Source organism: Oryzias melastigma, linkage group LG18, assembly GCF_002922805.2.
Source record: "Oryzias melastigma strain HK-1 linkage group LG18, ASM292280v2, whole genome shotgun sequence".
Lineage (NCBI taxonomy): Eukaryota > Metazoa > Chordata > Actinopteri > Beloniformes > Adrianichthyidae > Oryzias > Oryzias melastigma.
This window is the reverse complement of record NC_050529.1, coordinates 18,114,640-18,136,514: the sequence shown is the minus strand read 5'-3', so window position 1 is coordinate 18,136,514 and position 21,875 is coordinate 18,114,640. Positions and strand designations below refer to the sequence as shown.

General features: G+C 39.4%; 1 protein-coding gene across 1 annotated transcript in view; it reads right to left on the bottom strand.

Moving 5' to 3' along the window:
- The window catches only part of actn3b (actinin alpha 3b), a 37,537-nt gene that overhangs the window by 8,898 nt on the left and 6,764 nt on the right, over nt 1-21,875 (bottom strand). The window contains exons 2-12 of the mRNA XM_024288652.1: nt 6,904-7,018; nt 6,378-6,497; nt 4,666-4,752; nt 4,014-4,101; nt 3,774-3,852; nt 3,527-3,608; nt 3,064-3,149; nt 1,724-1,816; nt 960-1,190; nt 729-876; nt 507-657 (exon numbers count right to left, since the gene is read on the bottom strand). Coding sequence (XP_024144420.1) covers nt 507-657; nt 729-876; nt 960-1,190; nt 1,724-1,816; nt 3,064-3,149; nt 3,527-3,608; nt 3,774-3,852; nt 4,014-4,101; nt 4,666-4,752; nt 6,378-6,497; nt 6,904-7,018 — 1,280 coding nt within the window. The remainder of the gene's footprint in view (nt 1-506; nt 658-728; nt 877-959; nt 1,191-1,723; nt 1,817-3,063; nt 3,150-3,526; nt 3,609-3,773; nt 3,853-4,013; nt 4,102-4,665; nt 4,753-6,377; nt 6,498-6,903; nt 7,019-21,875) is intronic.

Here is a 21,875-nt window from a genome sequence, read left to right as displayed (position 1 = left end):
AAAGATTTTTAACAATTTTGAGCAACTTTCCACCCGGTTCATTTTGTGTCCAGCAGCTGGTTTTACTGGAGCTGTCAGGATGCTAAACTCTCTTAGATGACCACAGATTTTGACTTAAATCTTCTTCTATTTCAAACTGATCAACACATCATCAGTTATCACGTTTATAATAGACTCTACCAAGGATTGAGTGTTGAATTCTCCTTTATCCAGATGTTCTGGATGCATCTGAGGCTTTCCTCTCAGTCTGGATCCTCTCATTGCTCCTCCATGTTTAGTGGAACGGTGACTTTATGTTCTCTTCAGATTCATATTAGCTAAACCGTCTGTTCTCCGTCTCAGTCAAACAGAAACTCATGTCCGGAAAGGTTCGAGAAGCTGGTTCCCCTCTACATTCCTGCCTATATAGATCTACTAGTTCATAAATGTGTAAATATTTGTCAGATCTACTGGTGGTTCCTGAACTCAGCAGAACTCTGAACAAGCCGCCTTTGGTTTGTTCGTACTTCAGCTCCTGAGCGATGGCGGCGATCTGCTCCACTCTGTCCTGGTGAGCGGCCAGGTCGCTCTCGAAGGCCTCGTGCTTCCTCATCAAGGCTCTGATCTCCATCAGAGACGCAGACTCGTAATCCTTCTGGGACAGCAGGTCCTCTTTACCTGAAAGCCATCAACGTTTTTTGTTAAATGAACATCAGATTCTCAGTTTGGCGTCATTTTTTGAAGCCCACCTGAAGTCCAGGCCTCATGCATGGCACACTTCTGCTTGAACTTCTCAGCCAAATGATCGAGTCTCTCCAGACGGCGAATCTCCGTCAGCAGCCACTCCTCGTAGCCCTTTTCCACCTGCTCCAGGCCCTTCCAGGCGTTTGCAATATCCTGAAAGCACAGAGGTTTCATTGTGACAGGAGGAACCGACGGTTGGAGGCCGCAGCCGGCTCCATCCACGCCCCCCCACTCACCGACACCATCTTGCCCTCGGAGGGCATGAAGGCGGGCCGGTTGCTGAGCCTCAGCTTGGTCTGCAGGGTGTTGAAGTTGATCTCCAGCTGACACTTCTCCTGCACACGCGGAGGCTTGTGGACCCGGCGGTAGTCACGGAAGTCCTCCAGCTTCTGCTGCATGGCCCGCATGGTCTGCTCGGCCACGCGGTTCTCCAGCCAGGGGATGGTGCGGCGGATCCACTCCAGCAGCTGCAGACGAAGACGTTTGACTTCACACAACAATGCTGACAAATCATTTAGAAAGAGGATGTTTGTATGTAACGTAGATTATCTTTGTTTAGGTCATGTGAACAAATCTACTTGTAATTTATTGACTCAATTAGAGTAAAGAAATCTCAGATGTACTTCTAAAGCTCCAGATTCGTCAGAATACTGTTGTTGTTTTCAAAAATACTCATTTTGCTGCTGACCTTTTAATCCTTTTTATAATCCCACCGTCCTTCAGAGGGATTGTTCAGTTAATCCATGAAATTAAGTTGGATAACCGATAATTGAAATTTTGGGGAAAAAAAAGAAAACACTTTTCCTTCTGCAGCAGAAGTTTGTGACTTTTTCCACCAAACTTTGATGCTAAAGAAGTTTTCTGCATCTGTGGAGCAGCGATCGCCCTGCACTGACTCCAAAGATGTGTGGTGCAGTTTCAGGAAGAAGATCAAAGAGTTTGAACAGAAGGAACACTGAGAGTAGATTAGGGTGAAGCAGAACAGATTGTGCTCTCTTGCCTCGCTGGCCAGCTTCTCGTACTCCTCCATGAGTTTCTCATTCTCCTGGTTGACGGCCAGCACCTTGCAGATCCGGTTGGCAGCAGTCTCAGCCTGAAACAAAGTCCAGCAGAAGTTTGTTTCTAACTAGAACTTCTACAATTTTGTAGCAGTCTTCACTTTTTTTAATTCCAAAGACGTTGGTGTCTGCAATGACGGAATGGTTTGGAAAACTACGGAGTCCTGGACATGACATAAAAAATAACAACAAACTGTTATATTAGTGTCATTTTACTTTCTGTGAATAAATTATTTTGTGGCCAAAAATAAGCATTTTTAAAAAACATTCTGTGCACATAAGTTTGTATTTTGTACGCATAAGCTAGCATTTGTGGGCACAAGTTAGTATTTTAGCAACATAAATTTGCAATTGAATGCACAAGTTAGCATTTTTTGTCACAACGTAGCTCTTCCGTGCACACGGTAGCATTTGTACACACAAATTAGCATTCTTTGCACAAATTGTAGCCTTTTTATTACACAAATGAGCATTTTTTTGATCACAAGTTAGCATTTTGTGCACACAAGGCAGAATATTTTGCACACGAGTTAGCATTTTTTTGTAAACATATTCGTTTTGTAAATGTAGCTGTAAATGTTTCTAAAAGTATTCATTTTATAAATGTAGATTTATTTTCGTTCGTATGAAAAACTTTTCTCTGCACACGTATCATTTTGTATACACAAGTTAGGATTTTTTGCACAAATTGTAGCTTTTTTTCACACAAGGTAGCTTTTTGTGCTCACAAGTTTGTATTTGTTCATGCCAGTTAGCATTTTGTGGCCACGAAATAGCTTCTTTTTTTAGCATTTTGTGCATACAACTATGTATTTGATAGCACAAGTTAGCATTTTGTGCACATGAGTTGGCAATTTTTTTGCACACGTTAGATTTTGTACACATAAATTAGCATTTTGTGGCCACAACTCTAGCTTTTTTTTACACACACGTTAGCATGTTGTCTCCACAAGTTAGCATTTTTTGCACACAACTTAGCCTTTTCTGCACACGAGTTAGCATTTTTGGGAACACAAATCTGTATTTTGTGCACACAAGTTAGCTTTTTTCTTTTTACACACAACCAAACTTCTTTTACACACAAGTTAGCATTTTATGCACACAAATTATCTTTTTGTGCTCACATGGTAGCATTTTGTGGGCAAGTCAGTAATGCTAATTTGAGGGAACATTTTTTTTTTGTTTATGCCATCTCCAAGGCTCCATAGAAAGCTGTATTTTTATTTAGCCTTTTTTTTGTTAAACCTGAAGTGAAGTAAACAAACAAAGAAAAAAATCGAACCTGCTCCGCTCCAGCGAAGGCGTGATAGAAGCAGGACACGTAGGTCATGATGGCCTTCTCATCAGGTTTAGGTGTGTTCACAATATCTGGGGAGGAAGACGGGAGAGGATGAACTCTAAACGGCTTCTCCAAACTAAATCACGCAGGATTAGAGAACTTTGATTCCACCAGATTACTGTCAAACTCTGCAGTTTAGCACGAGATGTTCTGTAACACAAACTAAACTGATCAGGATTGACGTCTGCTGTTTCCCTACAGCAGCTCGCTGACTTTCTGATGTCACAGTAATTCAATAACTGCTTTAAAGGGATTTTTTATTTTCAAAGCAGATGGGATCATTTCTAGGAAGAGCTTATAATCTGCCATCTGCCGCTGTGCAGTTCATGCTTTACGTAAACGGAGGAAGCAGGTGCAGTGCACGTTTGTAGTTTGCTGAGTCATGGTTTGGTTTTTGCCGCCTCACCTTCAGCATCAAGCATCCTGGGAATGTCCAGGAACTTCTCGGCCACCTCAAAGGCGGTGTTCAGGTTTCCGATGGGGTCATCCTAAAGGGAGTCACAGTCGGGGGTCAGAGTGGACACGTGTTTGGTAATGATGTAGAAAATAGGACGAGGAATGTAAAAAGCAACTAGAAAAACCATCTACAGTTAAAAAAAAAAATCTGTTGGAACAATTTTAGCTTAATGGGGAAGAAAAGGAGGAGGAGCCACCTTTCTCAGTTTGGAGTAGTCGATGAGGTCAGGTCTGTGTCTGTGGATGAGGGCACACAGGGCCAGGCCATCCTTCCAGCTGAGGAAGAGGAGAGAACAGAGGAGTTAGAGGATGCTGAACAGAAAACTGAGGAATGCAAAGGAGTTCAAAGAAGCACAAGTCTGAGCCTAAAAAAAAAGAAAAGCAGAGACACGACTGCAGTTTGGCTCTCTAGCCACAGTCGGGTGCCGTCGACCAACCTGATGTGGAAGTTCTGCACGTTGACGTTCCTGTAGGGGGCAGTCTTCCTCTGGCACCACAGCAGCAGACCCTCCTTTGCAGAGGTCTCTGAAAAAGTTAAGGAAAAAGACAATGAACGAATGAATTTAAAGGGATCTGGTCTGAACAAGGAAATCTAACGAACAGATGGACTTCTAAAATGTGCTCCGACGCAGATTAAAAAAGGCACGCATCATAAAATCTGGATTTAAAAAAAAGAAAAACACCAATCAAAAAGGGATAAGAGCATGAAGGCAAGTGGAAGGACGGACCAGACAAGGTCCAGAGATTTACTGTGGGAGAAGGTCATCGGAAAACTAAAAAAATAAATAAAAAACTGACAGGAGGTGCCGGTTCAGGGATAAATGCTAGTTGGCCGGGATTACTGGGAGATGATTCATCGCACTGGAATGATGGCAGATAAATAATCTCTGAAAGACAGAAGGCTTTTTGACCTGAGACACAGGCAACACGCGATTATGGTCCACTGTGCTTTCTTAGTGTGCTCGAAAAATAAAAAAAATGTACTGAAGGTGCATGCTGGGAAAATTTAATAATTTAATTAAAGAGTTTTTTTCCCCTAAGATGTAAAAACATCCAGAGAGCTGTTGGGATTCCATCAGTCACACAAACCTTCCACAGAGATGTCCTGGATGGCAAAGCGCAGGATGATGGTCCAGATCATTCCGAGAGTCATCTTCACGTTACCGTCGACGATCTCTGCCAAGAGACGGACACTTTACAAGAATCAGAGTGACTCTGAATAACACCTACACCAGGGTTTGGGTAAAAGGTGCAACTGGGATCCAAGAGCAATAAAATACAGTTATATTTACTTTTCAAGTGAAATATTGCAAAATGACAAACGGATTTGTCAAAGTCAAAATGTTTAGTCACGTTTACATGTTGGGAAGGATTTAGCCCCCCAGATTCTGGGTTTTGTGAACTTTTTGGCATGAAAAAAGACAAAAAAATGACAAATATATGTGGGCCCAACCATTTTCTAATCTCTGTGATTAGAAAACTTAAATAAAGAAATAAAAACTCGTCCCTTGGGGAAAAAAATGCCATCAAATAGCAATGTTATCATAAAAGTTAAAAAATACAGGCTGATTAGTTGACCTTGACATATTTTCACCCCAACAAATCTGGTACTCTTTGGAAAGAATAGAATTCAAGATTGTATGAAAACGTTAAGATGACAACAACAATATTCCCATGAAAAACCTAAGAAAACTTTTTTTTTAAAGCTGTTATTTACAGTATTTGGTCTTTATTTAAGTGAAAGAAAGTTTGATCTATTAAGAGGCTATAAAAGCAAACTCGGGAAGAAAATCTCAAGCTCAGGAACTTTAAGAATCACAACATTAAAAACTATAATTCAGCTGGGGCATTTTGATTATTTAAAGCCCCACTCCAACTATATTTTGATCTATTTTAAAATTGTTGCCAATAATTATGATTAATTATGATCATTTCCATCAGAAGTTCACCTCTGAGTTGTGGGCGGGAAATCCCTACGTTGATATCTTAGCATTACTGCTAGCTTTTAGAGCCTAACAATCTCAAGATAATGTTATAGACGTTAATGGATCTATTTGCCTGGAAGTTGAGGATTTAGAGATGCAGCAGAAAAGGGAGATTTTGGCCCACCTATTGCAGTTGCTGCAACTCAAACTCAAGCTTTTTTAAGCTGCGGGTTTTTATCTGCTCCAGATACAATACGATTTAAACAAAGAAATACTCAGAAATGCAGCTTTAATCTTAAATTATTTTATCTATGTCTTACCTTATGCAGAAAAACACAATTCTTATTGTAAATTGGTAATAAAACGGTTATTTTTTTCTTACATTTATGGTATTTTTCCTTTGTTGTTGGTTTTTTTTTTTAATCAGTCCACTTTAATATTTCTGCAATTAGTTCTGTGTAATTTTGTTGTATTGTGTACTACCAATAAATCAACTCAAATGTTTCCAATGGAGGACAAATTTGAAAAAAATTAAGATTAAAATTGCATTTCTAAGTATTTTTTTATTCAAATTGTTGTGAATTAGGAGCAGAAAAGATTATTATTTAGAAAATGCAATGATGAGGTCATGAGCTCTCAGCTCTCAGCAACAAGGAGGGGAAAGGGGGCGGGGTTGCCTTGTGCCACAACTCTGAGGGAAATTTCTAATGAACTCCTGCCGCTCTGCAGAAACTAAGTCTTAGAAAACAACACAGGTTTTTTTTTTTTTTTTGACCGCATAATCATAACTAAAAGAGTACTGGGAACGGTTTAAAGTAGATCAAAGAGCAGAGTGGTTCTTTAATGGAGGGACATTAGGGATAACTGGACTCTCACCTTCTGCTCCGATCGACACCAGTTTGACTCCTTTGCTGCAGATGAAGTCCAGAGCTTTGTTCACGTTGGCGATCTTATGGAAGCGCATCTTGCCTTTGTCGGGTTTAGGCAGCCTTTCCCCTAACGGACAAAGAGAGGATCCAAACAGCATTTTAGAGACAAAAACGACATAAAATTCCCCTACATATTAGCAGTTTTCTTGTCTTTTTATTTAGACGACTTTGACATTTTATGGATCACATTTTTTGCATTATTAATTCCACTTCAAATGCCTTTGTACTCCAAAAAACCCAAATCAAACTTTATTTGTAAAGCACCTTTCATACTGATGAAAAAAATATTTTCTAATTTAAAAACCAAAATATGCAAACTGTGCTACTTATTCTGCAAGCAAGAAATAAACAAACAAAAAAAAGTACAGTTTATGTATTTTTTCTTTTCGTGAGTTCATGCATTTAGCATTCTGCAGAACAAAAGTCATTTTTCCAGACGTGCTGATATGTGTAAAGTGGGCGGGGACATCCACCTGATATGACCTCCAGCAGCAGCATGAGCTTGAGGCCATTTCTGAAATCCTCTTCAATGTTCTCGATCTGTGTCCCAGCTTTCCTTAAGTGGGAGTTGCACCAAGCTGTGAAGGTCTGGCGGGGAAACACGCAACAAGACAGAAAAAAAGAGTTTAGAAGCCTTTTGACCGCACGCCAGCAGCTCCTCTCTACCCTACGGCGTGCAGATGAGAACACATGTGCACGCATGGCTGGATTATTCTTTTCTGCGGTCAAAGCTGCTTAGTGAGGGACAAATCTCCCCCCTCTGTAATTCCTAACCTTGTTTTGGCTGCAGCTGCTGAGTGAGCAGAAATGATCCTACAAATTTACCGGAAAAATCATTCCAAACTTTTTCCAATTCCTGTAATCCAGACCCGATGACGTGGATCAGCGCACGGACTAAACGTCTCCTCAGAGACGCTCTTCCAGCATTAGATTCTAACTGGTTGCATCACATCATGACTTTAAAATACAAGTTAAACACTCACCGTGATAAAAAAAAAAAATCAGATTTTATCATATTTTTGTGCCATTTGAAGTAGTATTTTGAGCACACAACTTAGAAAGTTTACATTTGTATAAGTTAGCATTTTCAGCACACAAGTTAGCATTTTGTGCACACAAGTTGGAATTTTCAGAGCGCAAGCAAGCATTTTGTGCACATAAGTCAGCATTTTTTGCACAAGTTAGCATTTCATGCACAAGAGTTAGGATTTTGTGCACATGAGTTAGTATATTGTGCACAAGAGCATTTTAAGTGCAGGAGTTAGCATTTTGTGCACACGAGTTAGCATTTCGTGCACATGACCATTTTAAATGCAGGAGTTAGCATTTTTTGCACATAAGTTAGCATTTTTTCCACACAATTTAGCATTTTTTGCACATTAGTTAGCATTTTGCGCACACAAGTTAGCATATTGTGCAAAGGAGCATTTTAAGTGCAGGAGTTAGCATTTTGTGCACATGAGTTAGCATTTTGTGCACATGAGTTAGCATTTTGTGCACACGAGTTTGCATTTTGCGTGCACAAGTTAGCATTTCGCGCACATGATAATTTTAAATGCAGGAGTTAGCATTTTGTGCACATGAGTTAGCATTTTGCACACACAAGTTAGCATATTGTGCACAAGAGCATTTTAAGTGCAGGAGTTAGCATTTTGTGCACACAAGTTAGCATTTCGTGCACATGACCATTTTAAATGCAGGAGTTAGCATTTTTTGCACATTAGTTAGCATTTTGCGCACACAAGTTAGCATATTGTGCAGGAGTTAGCATTTTGTGCACACGAGTAATCACACACAAATTAGCATTGTGATGATTAAGCTAAAAATTGCATTTCAGGGTATTTTGTTTATTCAAATGGTCATGAATCAATTGAAAAATAGCTTATTTGTCATAAACGGAGGTGAGGCATTGATTCTCTGTGCCAATAGCCACGCCCACAATTCAGAAGGCTTCTCTGCAGAAACTATGTTCTAGAAAAAAAAAACTGTTTTTTTTTTTTGTTTTTTTGGGGGGGCAAAAAAACAACACAACCTTAATTAAAAGATCTCTGGAAACACTTTGAAAATAGATCAAAAGATGTTCAGAGTGGGACTTTAAATATTTTTTTCTGCTGTCTGCAGGTTTGACAGGAAGTGACTGACGCTTGGATGGACGAACTTCTTCAAAAATCAGGTCAAAATGAAAAGTAGTGCAATGCAGCTCAACTGCAGTTGGGGTAGTTACTCAATCTCAATACTTTTAAACCAGTTAAAACGTGTATATTTAACAAAACGACATTCAGGAAGGTTGTAGAAACATTTATAGACTGGAATTCTAAGTGGTGGAGTTCGTCCCAGCCAGGAAGGAGCTTTTCTGTCCTCGCTCAGTGTTTAGTCGAGCATTTGACAGAAACAGGAACTTCTTCTTTTAAACCGGGTTCTCTCTTTTTCGAAATAACCCGTTCGTTGGGTGATGGACGTAACGGAGCCTCCTGCTCTGTCAGGAGAACTGCCTGATGGCGGCAGAGCTCCGTTTAATTGGCTCCATTAGATCCAGAGTTTTTGAGAAGCCTTCATGGTTTGTTCGGCAGGATGTTTGTGTTCAAAGGAGGGGAGAGGAGGGGGGCGAAGCGTCAGAGTGCAGCCGCTGTTTGGCTGGAGCTCGGGGAATGTGGGGGAGTCGAGGCAGAAAACCGTGCCTGAGCTGAATAGCTAAATGCTCCTGACGGTGGGGGTGGAGTGAGGCGCACGGCATCTCCAAATCAGCAGTGAATTCACAAAGTTTCTTCCGTTTGTGGGAGATGTTAGCCAAACATCTGTTTGTGGACGAGAAACAGAAGAAACAGACACTGATAGACCACAGAATAAAGTCATCTTGTCAAAAAAACAAGTTGTATTTCTGTCAGATGCTACAAAAAACAGTAATTTATTACTGATTAAAAAAAAGTTAAGGATTACTTCATTTTCTTAAAACATTTCTCAGTCAGACAAGTGTGGGAGTTCAGTAAAAAAAAACATTTTTAACATTTTAAAGGTCCTCTCCTTCAGGAGATCACAAGTTCAACTCCCTCGTTTCCACTTAGTGGTGCAGTCCGGGATTTTGAGTGTTTCCATTATAAAATGGACCCATTAAACCGTACCTTGGCCCTGTTTGGTTGTAGAAAAATGGAACAGTTAGGGCGGAGCTACTGTCGTCACACGATGAAAGCCATTGATTGGTGGAACTGAAGAAAGCTCTTAAAGTTCTTTTCACAAACAACATTAAATGCTTTGTTTATACACCAAAAGCCAAGCGGGAAAAATAACAAGCTGCTGAATGACCTCCATTGTTGTTGTTGTTAGCTTCACTTTTGGTACAAAGCTACACCATCAGTCTACAAGAGCCGTGACGGTCTAACTTTGAGTGGAAACGCTCACCTGAATTTCCTGGACCATTCTAAATCAGACCGTACCGCTTAGTGGAAGCGAGGCAAAAGTGCAAGATACTGAACCCACCATGTTCCTGGTGGTTACAGGTTGGCGCCAATGTTAGGCAGCGGAGCTTAATGGGATTGTTAAGTCTTGTTTCCATTGAGCGGTCCGGTAGGGCGTAGTACGGTACGGTCCAGTTAATTCTGGTGAGTGTTTCTATTCAGTTAAGCGGTTTGTTTTCATGGCGCATGTCGTTTATTCATTTCACTTAAATAACACGCTAGCGGTCTAGCGTGTCATCGTAGTGAAATGAATTGAAAAGCAACAACAATAGAGGTCATCCAGCAGCTCGTCTTTTTCTTTCTTTACTTTTTGTACATCGTGTAGAACAGAAATTTAATGTTTGAAAGATGATTGCGGGCGGCTAAGAAGAAAACCGCCGTAAAGAGGAAAACGGAATCGCTAGCTTAGTGCTATATTAGCGCTTTCTAACATTGTCATCACTTTCTGCTATGCAATGGGTGGTTACAGTGGCTCCACCCCAACTGTTCTATTCCACTTTTTAATGGACCTACAAAAGATGGGGGCCCACAAGACGTACGGGTCAGAACTGTATAATGGTTTCATTTTACAATGGAAACGCTGAAAATACTGGACCGCTCAATGGAAACGAGGCTTTACTGTAAAGCGCTTTGAGCCTTAAAGCAAGCTCCATAGAAGTTTAGAACCATTTCGCATTTGGCGCCAAACTCTAACCAGAATATAACAAACCGATAGTTCTGCTACACCAAAACAGCATAAATAGACCCAATAACCAACGTTCTGAGTCACTAACAGACTTCGTAAACTCCCCAAACTCAACAATTTTGTCTGTTTACCTCTATGAATGGAGCTTTAAAAGGGTTTTCTGTTGGTCATTGACAAATTAAAATAAACTTGTTTAATTCTTGAAAATATAGTCGAAACCATCTGTGTGCTGCCCCCTACGGATTGAAACTAGGTATTACAGTTGAAGTTTGTGATTGGTCAAACCATTTAAGTCTCATGTGATAATCTGCAGCTACATTAAATATAACGTTTAATAAGAACTGGACATGTCAAGCGTTGAGGTCCCCCCATTTGAAATGCACTACCTTTAACCCTTGCAAGACCAGGCTTGAGCTCTCGCCGTCACTTCCTGGTACGTCTACCGCCATATTCCAAACAATTGCAACCCGTCAAAAGCGATTAGTCCGAGTCGGTCTGAGACACGTTTTAGAAGAAGTACTGTCAATCAATCGAGAGTGAGCTTGTTTGAAGCCCACACCCCGCCCACTGAAAGCGAATCAGAGTCAATCAAACGTTGGAGGCTGGGTCAGCCGGAGCCACGTGCTTTTAATGAGGCATCTGATTGGTCAGTAACTAGCGATAAAGAAAAAATATCTTTAAAAAAAATAGGATTAGAAATAACGTGTTAAGAAGGAAGCATCAGATCAAGAATGTTTATTCTGACAAATAAAATCACTGAGAAATAACTGTATTTCTCAATGGAAGTCAATGGGACTTTGGCCTTCTTGCGACCTGCAGGTACTTCCTATTTGGAACACGAAGAGGGAGAGGTTGTGGTGTCCATTAATATTCATGTCAATGCTCCAGTAATGAGCCCCACCCTTCAAATTTCGACTGTGGGTGGAGTCAGCCTCCAACTGCCCTGTTTGGTTACCCTTTAAAGGTTTTATCTGATCCTTTTTCTTTACTAAGCTAGAAGCTTCTAGTTGATAAAGGGAAACAGCGAAAGCTCCTCATACTAACCCTATAGGCATATTCACTTATTACCAGTTTGTGACATTTAAAGGATAAATTTAGCTATTTCCAATAAATTTCTTCCCTTAACTGAAATAACTTCATTTAAGATAAAAATCTGCAAAATGAGATACATCTCCATAACTGGATTTTTAATCTGAAGTTTTTTATTTGATTTATTTCTTTTGACAAGAGTTAAGCAGAATTAACTACAGTGGGAACACCCAAAATGTGAAGTCCATGGATCTGGACGCCAGGTCTTAAGAACATTCGTGTTTAATGTTCTGCATTTGATCAATTCTCATCCTGTCCTCTAATACGTTTCCTCTAAAGTATCAGGTCAGTGGAAATCATAATGTTTCTCCAACTAAAATGTCATTTCATGCTTAGCTTTGTATATATTTTTATAATGAAGTCTTATTTTTGCAGAAAGCAACATTGATCTGAGCCATGAAACGTTAGAGCCCCAGATGTTTTGTCTAAAAATTGGATAATCTTAATTAAAAGACCACTGGGAATGCTTTTACAGTAGATCAAAAGATGATTCTAATTCAAAGCAAAACCTAAATCTGGGAGTGATAGATTTTTATCATCACTAAGCAGATGGTAAAAGTACAACAAAAAGTTTTCTTCTCAAATATTTCCTGTTATTTTGGGATATGGGAGGAAGAAAAGCTGAATGTTTTCGTGTGTGAATCAGTCAGAAGTTGCAGAAAGACTCAAAGGGTGATGACCTGCTGCACTGAATCTCAAAGCTGCAGCCACTCATTACTCACTGCACTCAATAATGCATGATGTGCTTAAAGCCAATAAACCAACTAATGATGTTATTTAAATTCCAGCTGAAATCAATGAGAGAAACGCTCGACTCTATCACAACTTCTCTTTGGTAAAATCTGGAGTCAAACAATTGATGCCTTAAAAACAAAACAAAACAATCTTAAACAAGTTTAGACTTAAATGTCTTAAATAGGGATGAGTATCGCCAAGAATTTCCAGCGTCAAATTTTTTCGATTCTTTCGATCCTCTCAATTGAATTCTGAGTTTACACATTTTTTAAAAAATACATTAATAATCTATATATTTGTTTTAAAGACTTTCATATTAATCTGATACAGTTCACATACTTTGACATTTATTAGTGAAATAATGAGATTGTTAATACCAGTGTTACATAGATTCTCAAACAGAAAAGCTCCAACAATTGTTTTGCCTCTCCTGGAGAGTGTTTCAGTTTGGCCACTAGGTGGCGATCGCACTATAGCAACACGCCTATTCCAGTAGAAGAAGAAAGCATGAGCAAAATACCACAAATGGTTACTTTAAAAAATATTTAAAAAATTCATGCCTGTGAGTTTATAAAAGTATTCTTTTAGTCAGCAATGTATGTTTAAGTCGACTGAGAGTTAGCATTAGCCGTCCTATGGGAAATCCCATTATACATTAGCATCAAGCTAGCAGACCTTTGCGTTAAGTGTTAGATCAAGCTTTACTTTTATGGATTGATTATTGATTTATTAAGCTTAGACGGATTTATTGATTTTATCAACCCAATCCTAGCCTTCAAGACTTTTATGCTTAAATGTGTTGTTCAGTTTCTTATATATTATTGAATGATTGTTTGTCCTCTGTATGAATGAGTCACTCAAAGTGTAAAATGTATTCGTGAACATTAGAAAACAGTGGGTACATGTAGCAAATATTTGTATTTTTTTATTCTTAAATGATTATTTAAGAATGAAATAACCAAAATTAAATTGATACGTTCTTATTTTAGACTACAAATCAAAATGGTGCAATTTTTTGAGATTTTAAACCAATTAAAATACTCATATCCACCATTAGATTAGATTCTTATGGAATTACAGATTCTCCAGAGCCTGAGTTCGAGTGGTAGGGGTGTGGGCTTCCAACAAGCTCACTCCTGATTGGTGAGATTATTATTAATAATAATAATAATAATGTAGGGTAATGAGGAAAGTGTGCTTTTTGTTAAGGGAAATCTGAGATTGTATTGTCTCCAAACAAATGAGCAAACAACGTTTTGGGTCGTGAGCTCTCCAGAGAAGAAGAGCTCCTGCAGGAATGCCCTTTCTCTGCTGTAATTTGATGTAAGCGGCGTCCCGGGAGGAAAAGAGAGGCTGCCTGTCAAGCTCGCCGGGGTTCGAGCAGGTGCTGTTCCCGCTTTTACCGTGGCATGACCAAATTTAGACTGACTGCTAATGCCCCCCTCCCTCCCTCCTTGAAGCCAAAAAGCAGAGAGGAGATGAGGAGGTGTCTGAAGGAGGAGGCAGAGCGCCAGCGGAGAAGGGAGGAGGAGGAGGAGGAAGAAGTGGGAGAGAGGGAGGATGTGGAAGCTAAATTGGGTTGGCATGGGATATCACCGGACAGCTGAGCCGGCAGGATTCCTGAGCTGGACTGTAAGACAGACGTGGAGGTGCTGGGAAGGGAAGGAGATGCTGCAAGAGAAAAGCTGATGACCTCAAAAACCAGGAAATGGAAGGAAAACGCCAAATATGTCACCCACATTTATTGAAATTTCCCTCTTAAATCTCTAATCTTGATGTGTTGTTGAGTTTAGTCCTACAGTCTGAAGTCATTCCGTCACTGAAACATTATCTTCCGCCTGTGGTCTTTTCCGTCTGTCCACACCTGTTGGTCTGTTCTGGCCCGGCTTTGTACCACTTCTGGCAAAATGAGGTCACCGCAGCTCAGCTGCGTGTCTGACATAACTGCGGTTTTCCCCCCCCTCAGTGCAGCTGGCATGCCTGCATACATGTCCAACCGCACCGGCAAAGACTCCACTTCCCATCTGAAAAGGCTCAGAGGTCTTAATAATGACTGTGACGGTCTGTCAAAACACTGAGGCGACCGCGACCACAACAAAGAGCTGAGCGCTACGATGTGTATCCAAATGTTCTGACAAAACCTTAAATGAACAGTCTGATATATGCAGAATGTTTGACATTTTATATATATATGCATATAAATTTGTGGGTATACAAGTTATAATCACAATTTGAGCAAAAACAAAAGATTTGTGGCATCTATGAACAGAAACAAAAATTGTTCAAGTACAATAATTGCTCTCCAACCTTATTTCTTTAATACTATCCGTAGATGTGTGAAATTAAAATGAAAGTTATTTATTGGTCCAGAAAATAAAGGACTTTATGTAAATTAAAAAAAAAATAGTCAAGTTTTAACTTCAATCAGTTTCTTCTGTTTTTCCATTTTCTCCCAGAAAATTACAAAAATGTGAACCAAATAAATCTAATTCTTAGGCGAAAAACCCTTTGTTACAACATGAACAATGACCTGACAGTGTAATGACATTTCTTTGACATTTATTTTATATATATTTATGTCCCATATGGACGTCTAATAGGCTCATCAATAAAGGACAAGAAGGGCAGGTGGATATAAACGGCAAACTCAACGCTAAAGTTTGAATTTAAAGTGTCTTAATTTGAGCTGTGGCTATAAAACATTACCATTTTCCAACGCGTTCTCACTCCCAGCTCGTCATATATAGACTTATGGTTTGGGACCCTTCTGCGCCACTTTTTGAAATTTTGGGTGTCCCCAACTCTTCGTTTTTTGTAATGCTGGCTGTTCCCGTTAAATGTAGGGTCCCCAACCTACTGGCTGCAAACTGTTACCGGTCCGACGGATGCTCGCCGCAGACACTAATCAGGGGTCCCTAACCTATGTCGTTAGATTGGGCTAAAAAGAAGTCCAATTTGAGTAAAAACCAACCCACTTTGTGCGGGAAACTGCCCAATTTGGCAACATTGTCCCCAAAGACCAGTACCCTAACCCGAAACCAGTTCCGCGTCTGTTACTGCGTCCCGTTTAACGGGAACAGGCAGCACGTCAAAAAGTGAGGAGTTGGGGACACCCAAAACGTCAAAAAGTGGCGTGAGAGGGGCCCAAACCATATGTCCATATACAACAAGTTGAGAGTGAGAATGTGTTGATTTTTCATGAGTTCCTGCTCTGAAAGGAAACTCAGTTCTTCATTAAAGTTTACAATTTTTGTTTTTTTTTTTGGTGTTGTCCCCTTCATCAGTTTCCTTTATTCTCGTTTTAAAATGTCCATCATGTCCTTCGGCTCCCTCCCACACCCTAAAAACCTGCTTTATAGGTGAATTGGTGACTCTAAATTGTCCCTAGGTGTGAATATGTGATTGTTGCCCTGTGACGGACCAGAACCCTGTCCAGGGGGTATCCTGCCTTCGCCCAACAGTAGACAGGTTAGGCTACGGCAGCTCAATGACCCCATAAGATATAAAATGGGTTCAGAAAATGGATGGACGAATGGATCGATTGATGAATGATTGGATGGACATTACCCTGGGTCTTCTAATGAACAATAATAACAGGATAGGAGAATCACAACCTGAACCACAAACACCTGGCTGTCATTTAATGGAAGCTTGTGATAGCGTGCTGCTTTAATGAACCTAAAAATGTGCCTCACACCTGCACATTTCCTGATTTGGCCACATATTCTATGGAGTTTTAGAAGTGAGGACCACAGCAAACACCACTCATAATAGACAGTACAACTGCTAGCTAGAACTCAGGGTTGCCATGTTTCGGAAGCTTTTCTGTTCAAAACAACTTACATTTTCTGGTGTTATTTTTGATGTTTGGTGTCTGACAATGAAGCTTGTCCTTCTAAAAAAGAAGTAATGGCTCCTGCTCACAGCTAATGGAAGCTGCTAGCTTGAATCCATAAGAGAACTGGAGTGAGTGAGAGTGACCACAACCAAAGAAAATGACTTGCTTCTGACTTAGTTGAGTAGCCATTTTTTCATGATACGGACTTTGCCATTTTGCAGCCAGATGATGTGAGTAAGCAGTGATTGGTCTGAGTCTCCATATCTGCAACCACTCTCACCAATCAGGAGTGAGCTTGTTGGAAGGCCACACCCCTACCAATCGAATTCAGGCTCTGGAGAATCTGAAACATTTCAAATGTTTGACGTGAGATCACATACTTTTGTTGAGGCATCTGATTAGCCCGTTTATATATTGAATAACTTACACTTTAGAAAAAAACACTGTGAAAAAATTTAGAATTAGCAAGGACATGTTAAAAAATGCCTTCGCCCATCAGTAACCGGGTTAGGCTCCGGCCCCCCCCGCAACCCCCAAAGGGACAAAGTGGTCAAAGAAGATGAATAAATGAATAAAAAAAATGTATCAGCCCAATAATGATTAGAATTAGAGTAGAATAGAATAGAATGACTTGAGTAATAACTGTTTATTTCTCTAAAGAAGTTTATGGAATTTTGGCTTTTTGGAGGTACTTCCTGTTTGGAACACAAAGGGGAGGAGTCAGTCAGTCCAGTCCTCAATGTTCGTAGCAGCTGTTTATAACTACAGAGAAGAATACAACGCATTTAAGAACTGTTTTTTGTTTTTTTGCAAAAGTTTTATTACTGTCATGTGTAGTACTTGAGAAAATAATTTGAACTGGTAAAAATGTATAATAAATCATGATACAAAATCCAAAAACCTGTCTGCCAAATCAAGAATCTGATGCATTTGTAACTGTTTTAAAAACCAAAGCTAAAAAAATATCAAAATGAGGAAACAAACAGGATATGTAGAACAACAAAATTACAGAAAAAAATAACCAGAGTCATGACTTGCATGTTAGATTTTATAAGATTTACTTATTCATTTGTTTTAATGCAAAGTCAAGATGGTTTCTTTCTATTTTAAGCTTTACATATGCTGCTTCCTTCAACAAAACCCTTCCAAGCTAGAAAAATTGAACACAAATGTCGGGTTGAGCCTGAGGGTGCAACCAAATGCTTCAATCAAACAAAAAAACATTATTTTCTAATGTTAAAATCACGTTTAGATAATCATGAAAAGTTCATAAAAAATTGGACCATCATCACTCCACTAGAGGCAGTAGACTGTTTTTTTCTGGTAATTTCAAAATGGCTGCCTCCATGAAATCTAAAAAGCACTTTTGGCGGGAAAAACTTTAACTAATTGGTTTACATAGCTTTGAACTTAGCAAAAAACTCCCTTTACATTAGTTTTATTAATGCCACACAGGTGGCTCTTGCACTTTAGCAGACCTCAACTACATTTCTATTTAGATCAAACTGTGTGTTGGATCATTCGTAGGCAATCTCTTAGATATGTGTGCCACGTTTTTATAATCATAAAACTAGTATTTATAGCTCTGTACGGGTGTAAAAATAGCTTCCCTGCACAAGTGACCTTGTTGACTACAGCTAGAGTTTTCATCCACCTGTTCAACAAACATGTCTAACAGTCTTCATCACATATCCACGCATGACACATTAACAAGTCAAACCCACCTCCATGCACTGTGCAGCGTGTAAGCTAATATAGGCACACATAAAAACATAGTGTTCTTCTTTTTATAAAGGTTTTATGTCCGTCACAAATGCATAAACATATACCTGTCATTAAAAACTCAAAACTGATCCCAGATGTTTCATAAGTCAGTTTTAACTTAACTTTTGACCTAATAAATAACGTTTAATATTTGTCAAGTCTTTAAATTACTCACTATTTTGTCCTATCAAGGTTTTCTAAACAAAAAATATTACTGGGATCAAAAACGGTTTTGAGCATGAACATGTGTAAACAACAGAAATAAAATAAACATTAATACTAAAGCCCAAAACCATTCGTACTATATTCCATACACACATTTCTGAGACATATATCTCCTTAGCTTGATCCTAACTTTCCCTAAAATCCCACTGTATATAATTTGGTCCATGTTTTCTGTCCTGTAGTTCATCACTACTCCACCAGAGGCAGTAGACTGTTTCTGGTCATTTCAAAATGGCTGCCTCCGTAAAATTAAAAAAACTGGTGGGAAAAAGTTGAACTAATATTCAAAACTTGTGGTAAAAATAGCTTATCTATTGTTATTTATTTTTTTATAAATTACTACTTGTATTGAAAAAAACGCTAAATTAGTTTATATTTATTTATAATCCAGTTACATCAGGTTAAAAATATATGGATCAAATTTGAGACAGTGGGTTAATAAGGTCCATTTTCCTAAATACTAGTGAGAATATTTTTGCATCCTAAACTAATATTGTTGCGATTTAAAAAAAATAATTTGAAGCATCATAATTATTACTATCAAAATCTTATAAAAAATAGTATTGCAAACATTTTTGTAGATTTTTTCAGTTTAAGCTCCTGACTTTTGCTCCAAACATGTCAAAATTCAATCATCAGTCCACATGAGAGTTCTACTAACATGTTTTTGTGAATCATTAAATATTACTGATGTTTACTGAAGGTCAGACTTGTTACAGTTTGAAAAGAATAGACAGAAATACAATACACTGATAGTGTCACTGGAGACAAAGCTCATGCCAAACCTTTCCCAACTGTAGATGGCGGACGTGAGCTAGTTAACAGTAGAAGAAGAAGCCCCTCCCTGCTTGTCCAGTGTGAACACTAAATGCGTGTCAAATGTATATATAGCTTTAAGCTAACTCCTACAGACCATTAAAGCAACAACACAACGTCCTCCAGTGAAATGTCCAAACCCTTGATTTATGTCTGCATTTAGAAGATGAAATCTCCAGTTTCCCCACTCCAGCCAAATATATGATTCAATGCAGGTGTATGTGTGTACAATGCAATATATGGTGGCAAGGATTCCTTTAGATAAAAAATGAGACCAGAGGTTGATTGGAGACAACATACATTCCACAAAATAATAAAAGAATGAAGAAGCGGACTCAAATATTTCATCCATGAAGCTGGGGTCAGTTTGAGAGCTTTACGTTTGTAGCCTTTTCAAAGTGAAAATCCAAACACCTGCCTTTGATTCACATCATACAGACAGGTCAGTTAGCATCATGTCAGTGCTGATTTCTTATTTTCATCTCTCTGACATTTTTGTTATTTTGAAACAAACCAAGATTAGACTTTGTCTCGTATCTCCCAGCTCAGCAGAAACATTTGGTTTCTGTAGGACTACTCAGAAAAAGCGGACGGTGACCTCGTCCGAGTCAGGAACGTTTATTTTGTCACAACCGTCCGTCTGAAACTAACGGTCTCATCATCATGAGAGCAAACATTTGCTGCTCCTTCATGCTGCTTTACGTGCCGTTTCTCTGCCTCGTGTTGCTAGGTTACTGCATCACAGGATGATGCCCACCACAAAGTTGAGCCTAAACTTAGCAGTGGACCCTCTAACCCCCACGGTGTGTTACACGGGCACACACCTGATGGGAGCAAACAGACACATATCGGCATCCATTTTTGGATCTGACAAATCAAAGGAAAAGGAAGGATGCAGGTGAAACAAAGGAAACAACGACAACAATCAAATAAAAATTCCTTATAGCTAAAAAAAATAAAATAATCTAAAAGATCTATCACATTTTTGTGTATTTTTTTTATTGACAAATGATATGATTTTCAGGTTTGGTTTGTATCTATTTCATAAAGATGATATACACAAACCCCACAGCTACTTAAAAGGTTAATAGTCCAACTGGGATTTAACCTTAAAGGACAATAAAGAAAGAAGTGAGATGCAAACTTTACAACATAATCAACATTTTAAGAATAATCTGCCACTGACGTGAAAAAAAAAACAAGTAAAAACTACAAAAATGTTGCTCATATTTTGATGACACAAACAAATTATGATCCAACCAGCTCCAATGATTCACTATATTAATAATACAATAACATTAACCAATTTGCTATATCATCACAAAATCACACATTTAATAACCCACAGATAAATATATAAATATATTCTAAAAATCTAAAATTCTGTCTCTTGCAACAAACTAAGAAAAAGGCCATTTCTGAATGTCATGATAGGCTAAACATCTGCAGCAAAGCTCAGATCTTAGCTGCAGGCACTCAGATACACGCCTGATACATGCACCTGACAAGCACCTAAAACATGGACTTGAGACATGCACTTGAGGAACATTTGAGACATTGACTGGAGACAGATTTAAAACATGTACTTGAGACACGAGACACACTTGAGACATGCACTTAATACACGAGACACACCTGAGACATGTATTTGAGACACGAGACACACCTGAGACATGCACTTGAGAAACACACTCTTGAGACATGCACTTGAGACACAAACCTGAGACACACACTTGAGACACACACCTGAGACATGCACTTGAGACATGAACTTGAGACACACACCTGAGACCTAGACTTGAGACACACACCTGAGACATGCACTTGAGACACACACTTGAGACATGAACTTGAGACACACACCTGAGACCTGCACTTGAGACACACACCTGAGACATGCACTTCAGACATGCACTTGAGACATACACCTAAGACCTAGACTTGAGACACACACCTGAGACATGGACTTAGGACCGGGACTTGAGACACACACCTGAGACATGGACTTGGGACCTGGACTTGAGACACACACCTGAGACATAGACTTGGGACCTGGACTAGAGACACACACCTGAGACATAGACTTGGGACCTGGACTAGAGACACACACCTGAGACATGGACTTGGGACCTGGACTAGAGACACACACCTGAGACATAGACTTAAGGCACACTTGTGAGACAGACAGACTTGAGACGTGGGCCTGAGACATGTACTTGAGACACGGACTGGAAACAGACCCAAGACACACACCTGAGACATGCACCTGAAACCCACTGAAAGCTATAGGGAAACTATCCATACGTCATTACCAAATCCAAGTCCTTGGTGGTCAAAGTTCCACTGGTTTAACTTTTAGCACGCATTTAATTGCTTTTTGTACATCGAGCCCAAAAACTGTAAAAGAAACTTCCATAGCAATGAGTGGATATGAGAGTTTTGAACACGGGGACCTAAGTGGTGAATGCACGCTGTCGGGCCGGTGTGAACATAGCTTGAGATACACACCTGAGACAGCCTCAGGACATACATTCAGTTTTCTTGACCTTTGAGTCCAAGGTGACTCCACACACATACAGGTCATCAAGAACAACGAGTCAGCATCACAGAGGATACCCTTTGTGCCGAGTCATGATAAAAGCCTGACATCCATACTAAAAAAATGTCAAACTTGTTTCTATTCTGGTTCTGTTCATCTGAGATTATATAATTCCCGGTTGAACATCCAGGGATACAAATAATCTATAGTTTTCTTTAGCTGCTGATGCCGACTCATCTGTTCAGGGAAAACTGTGTTCCACTCACCATTAAAAAACTGTAATATCTTCCCCTAAATTTTGA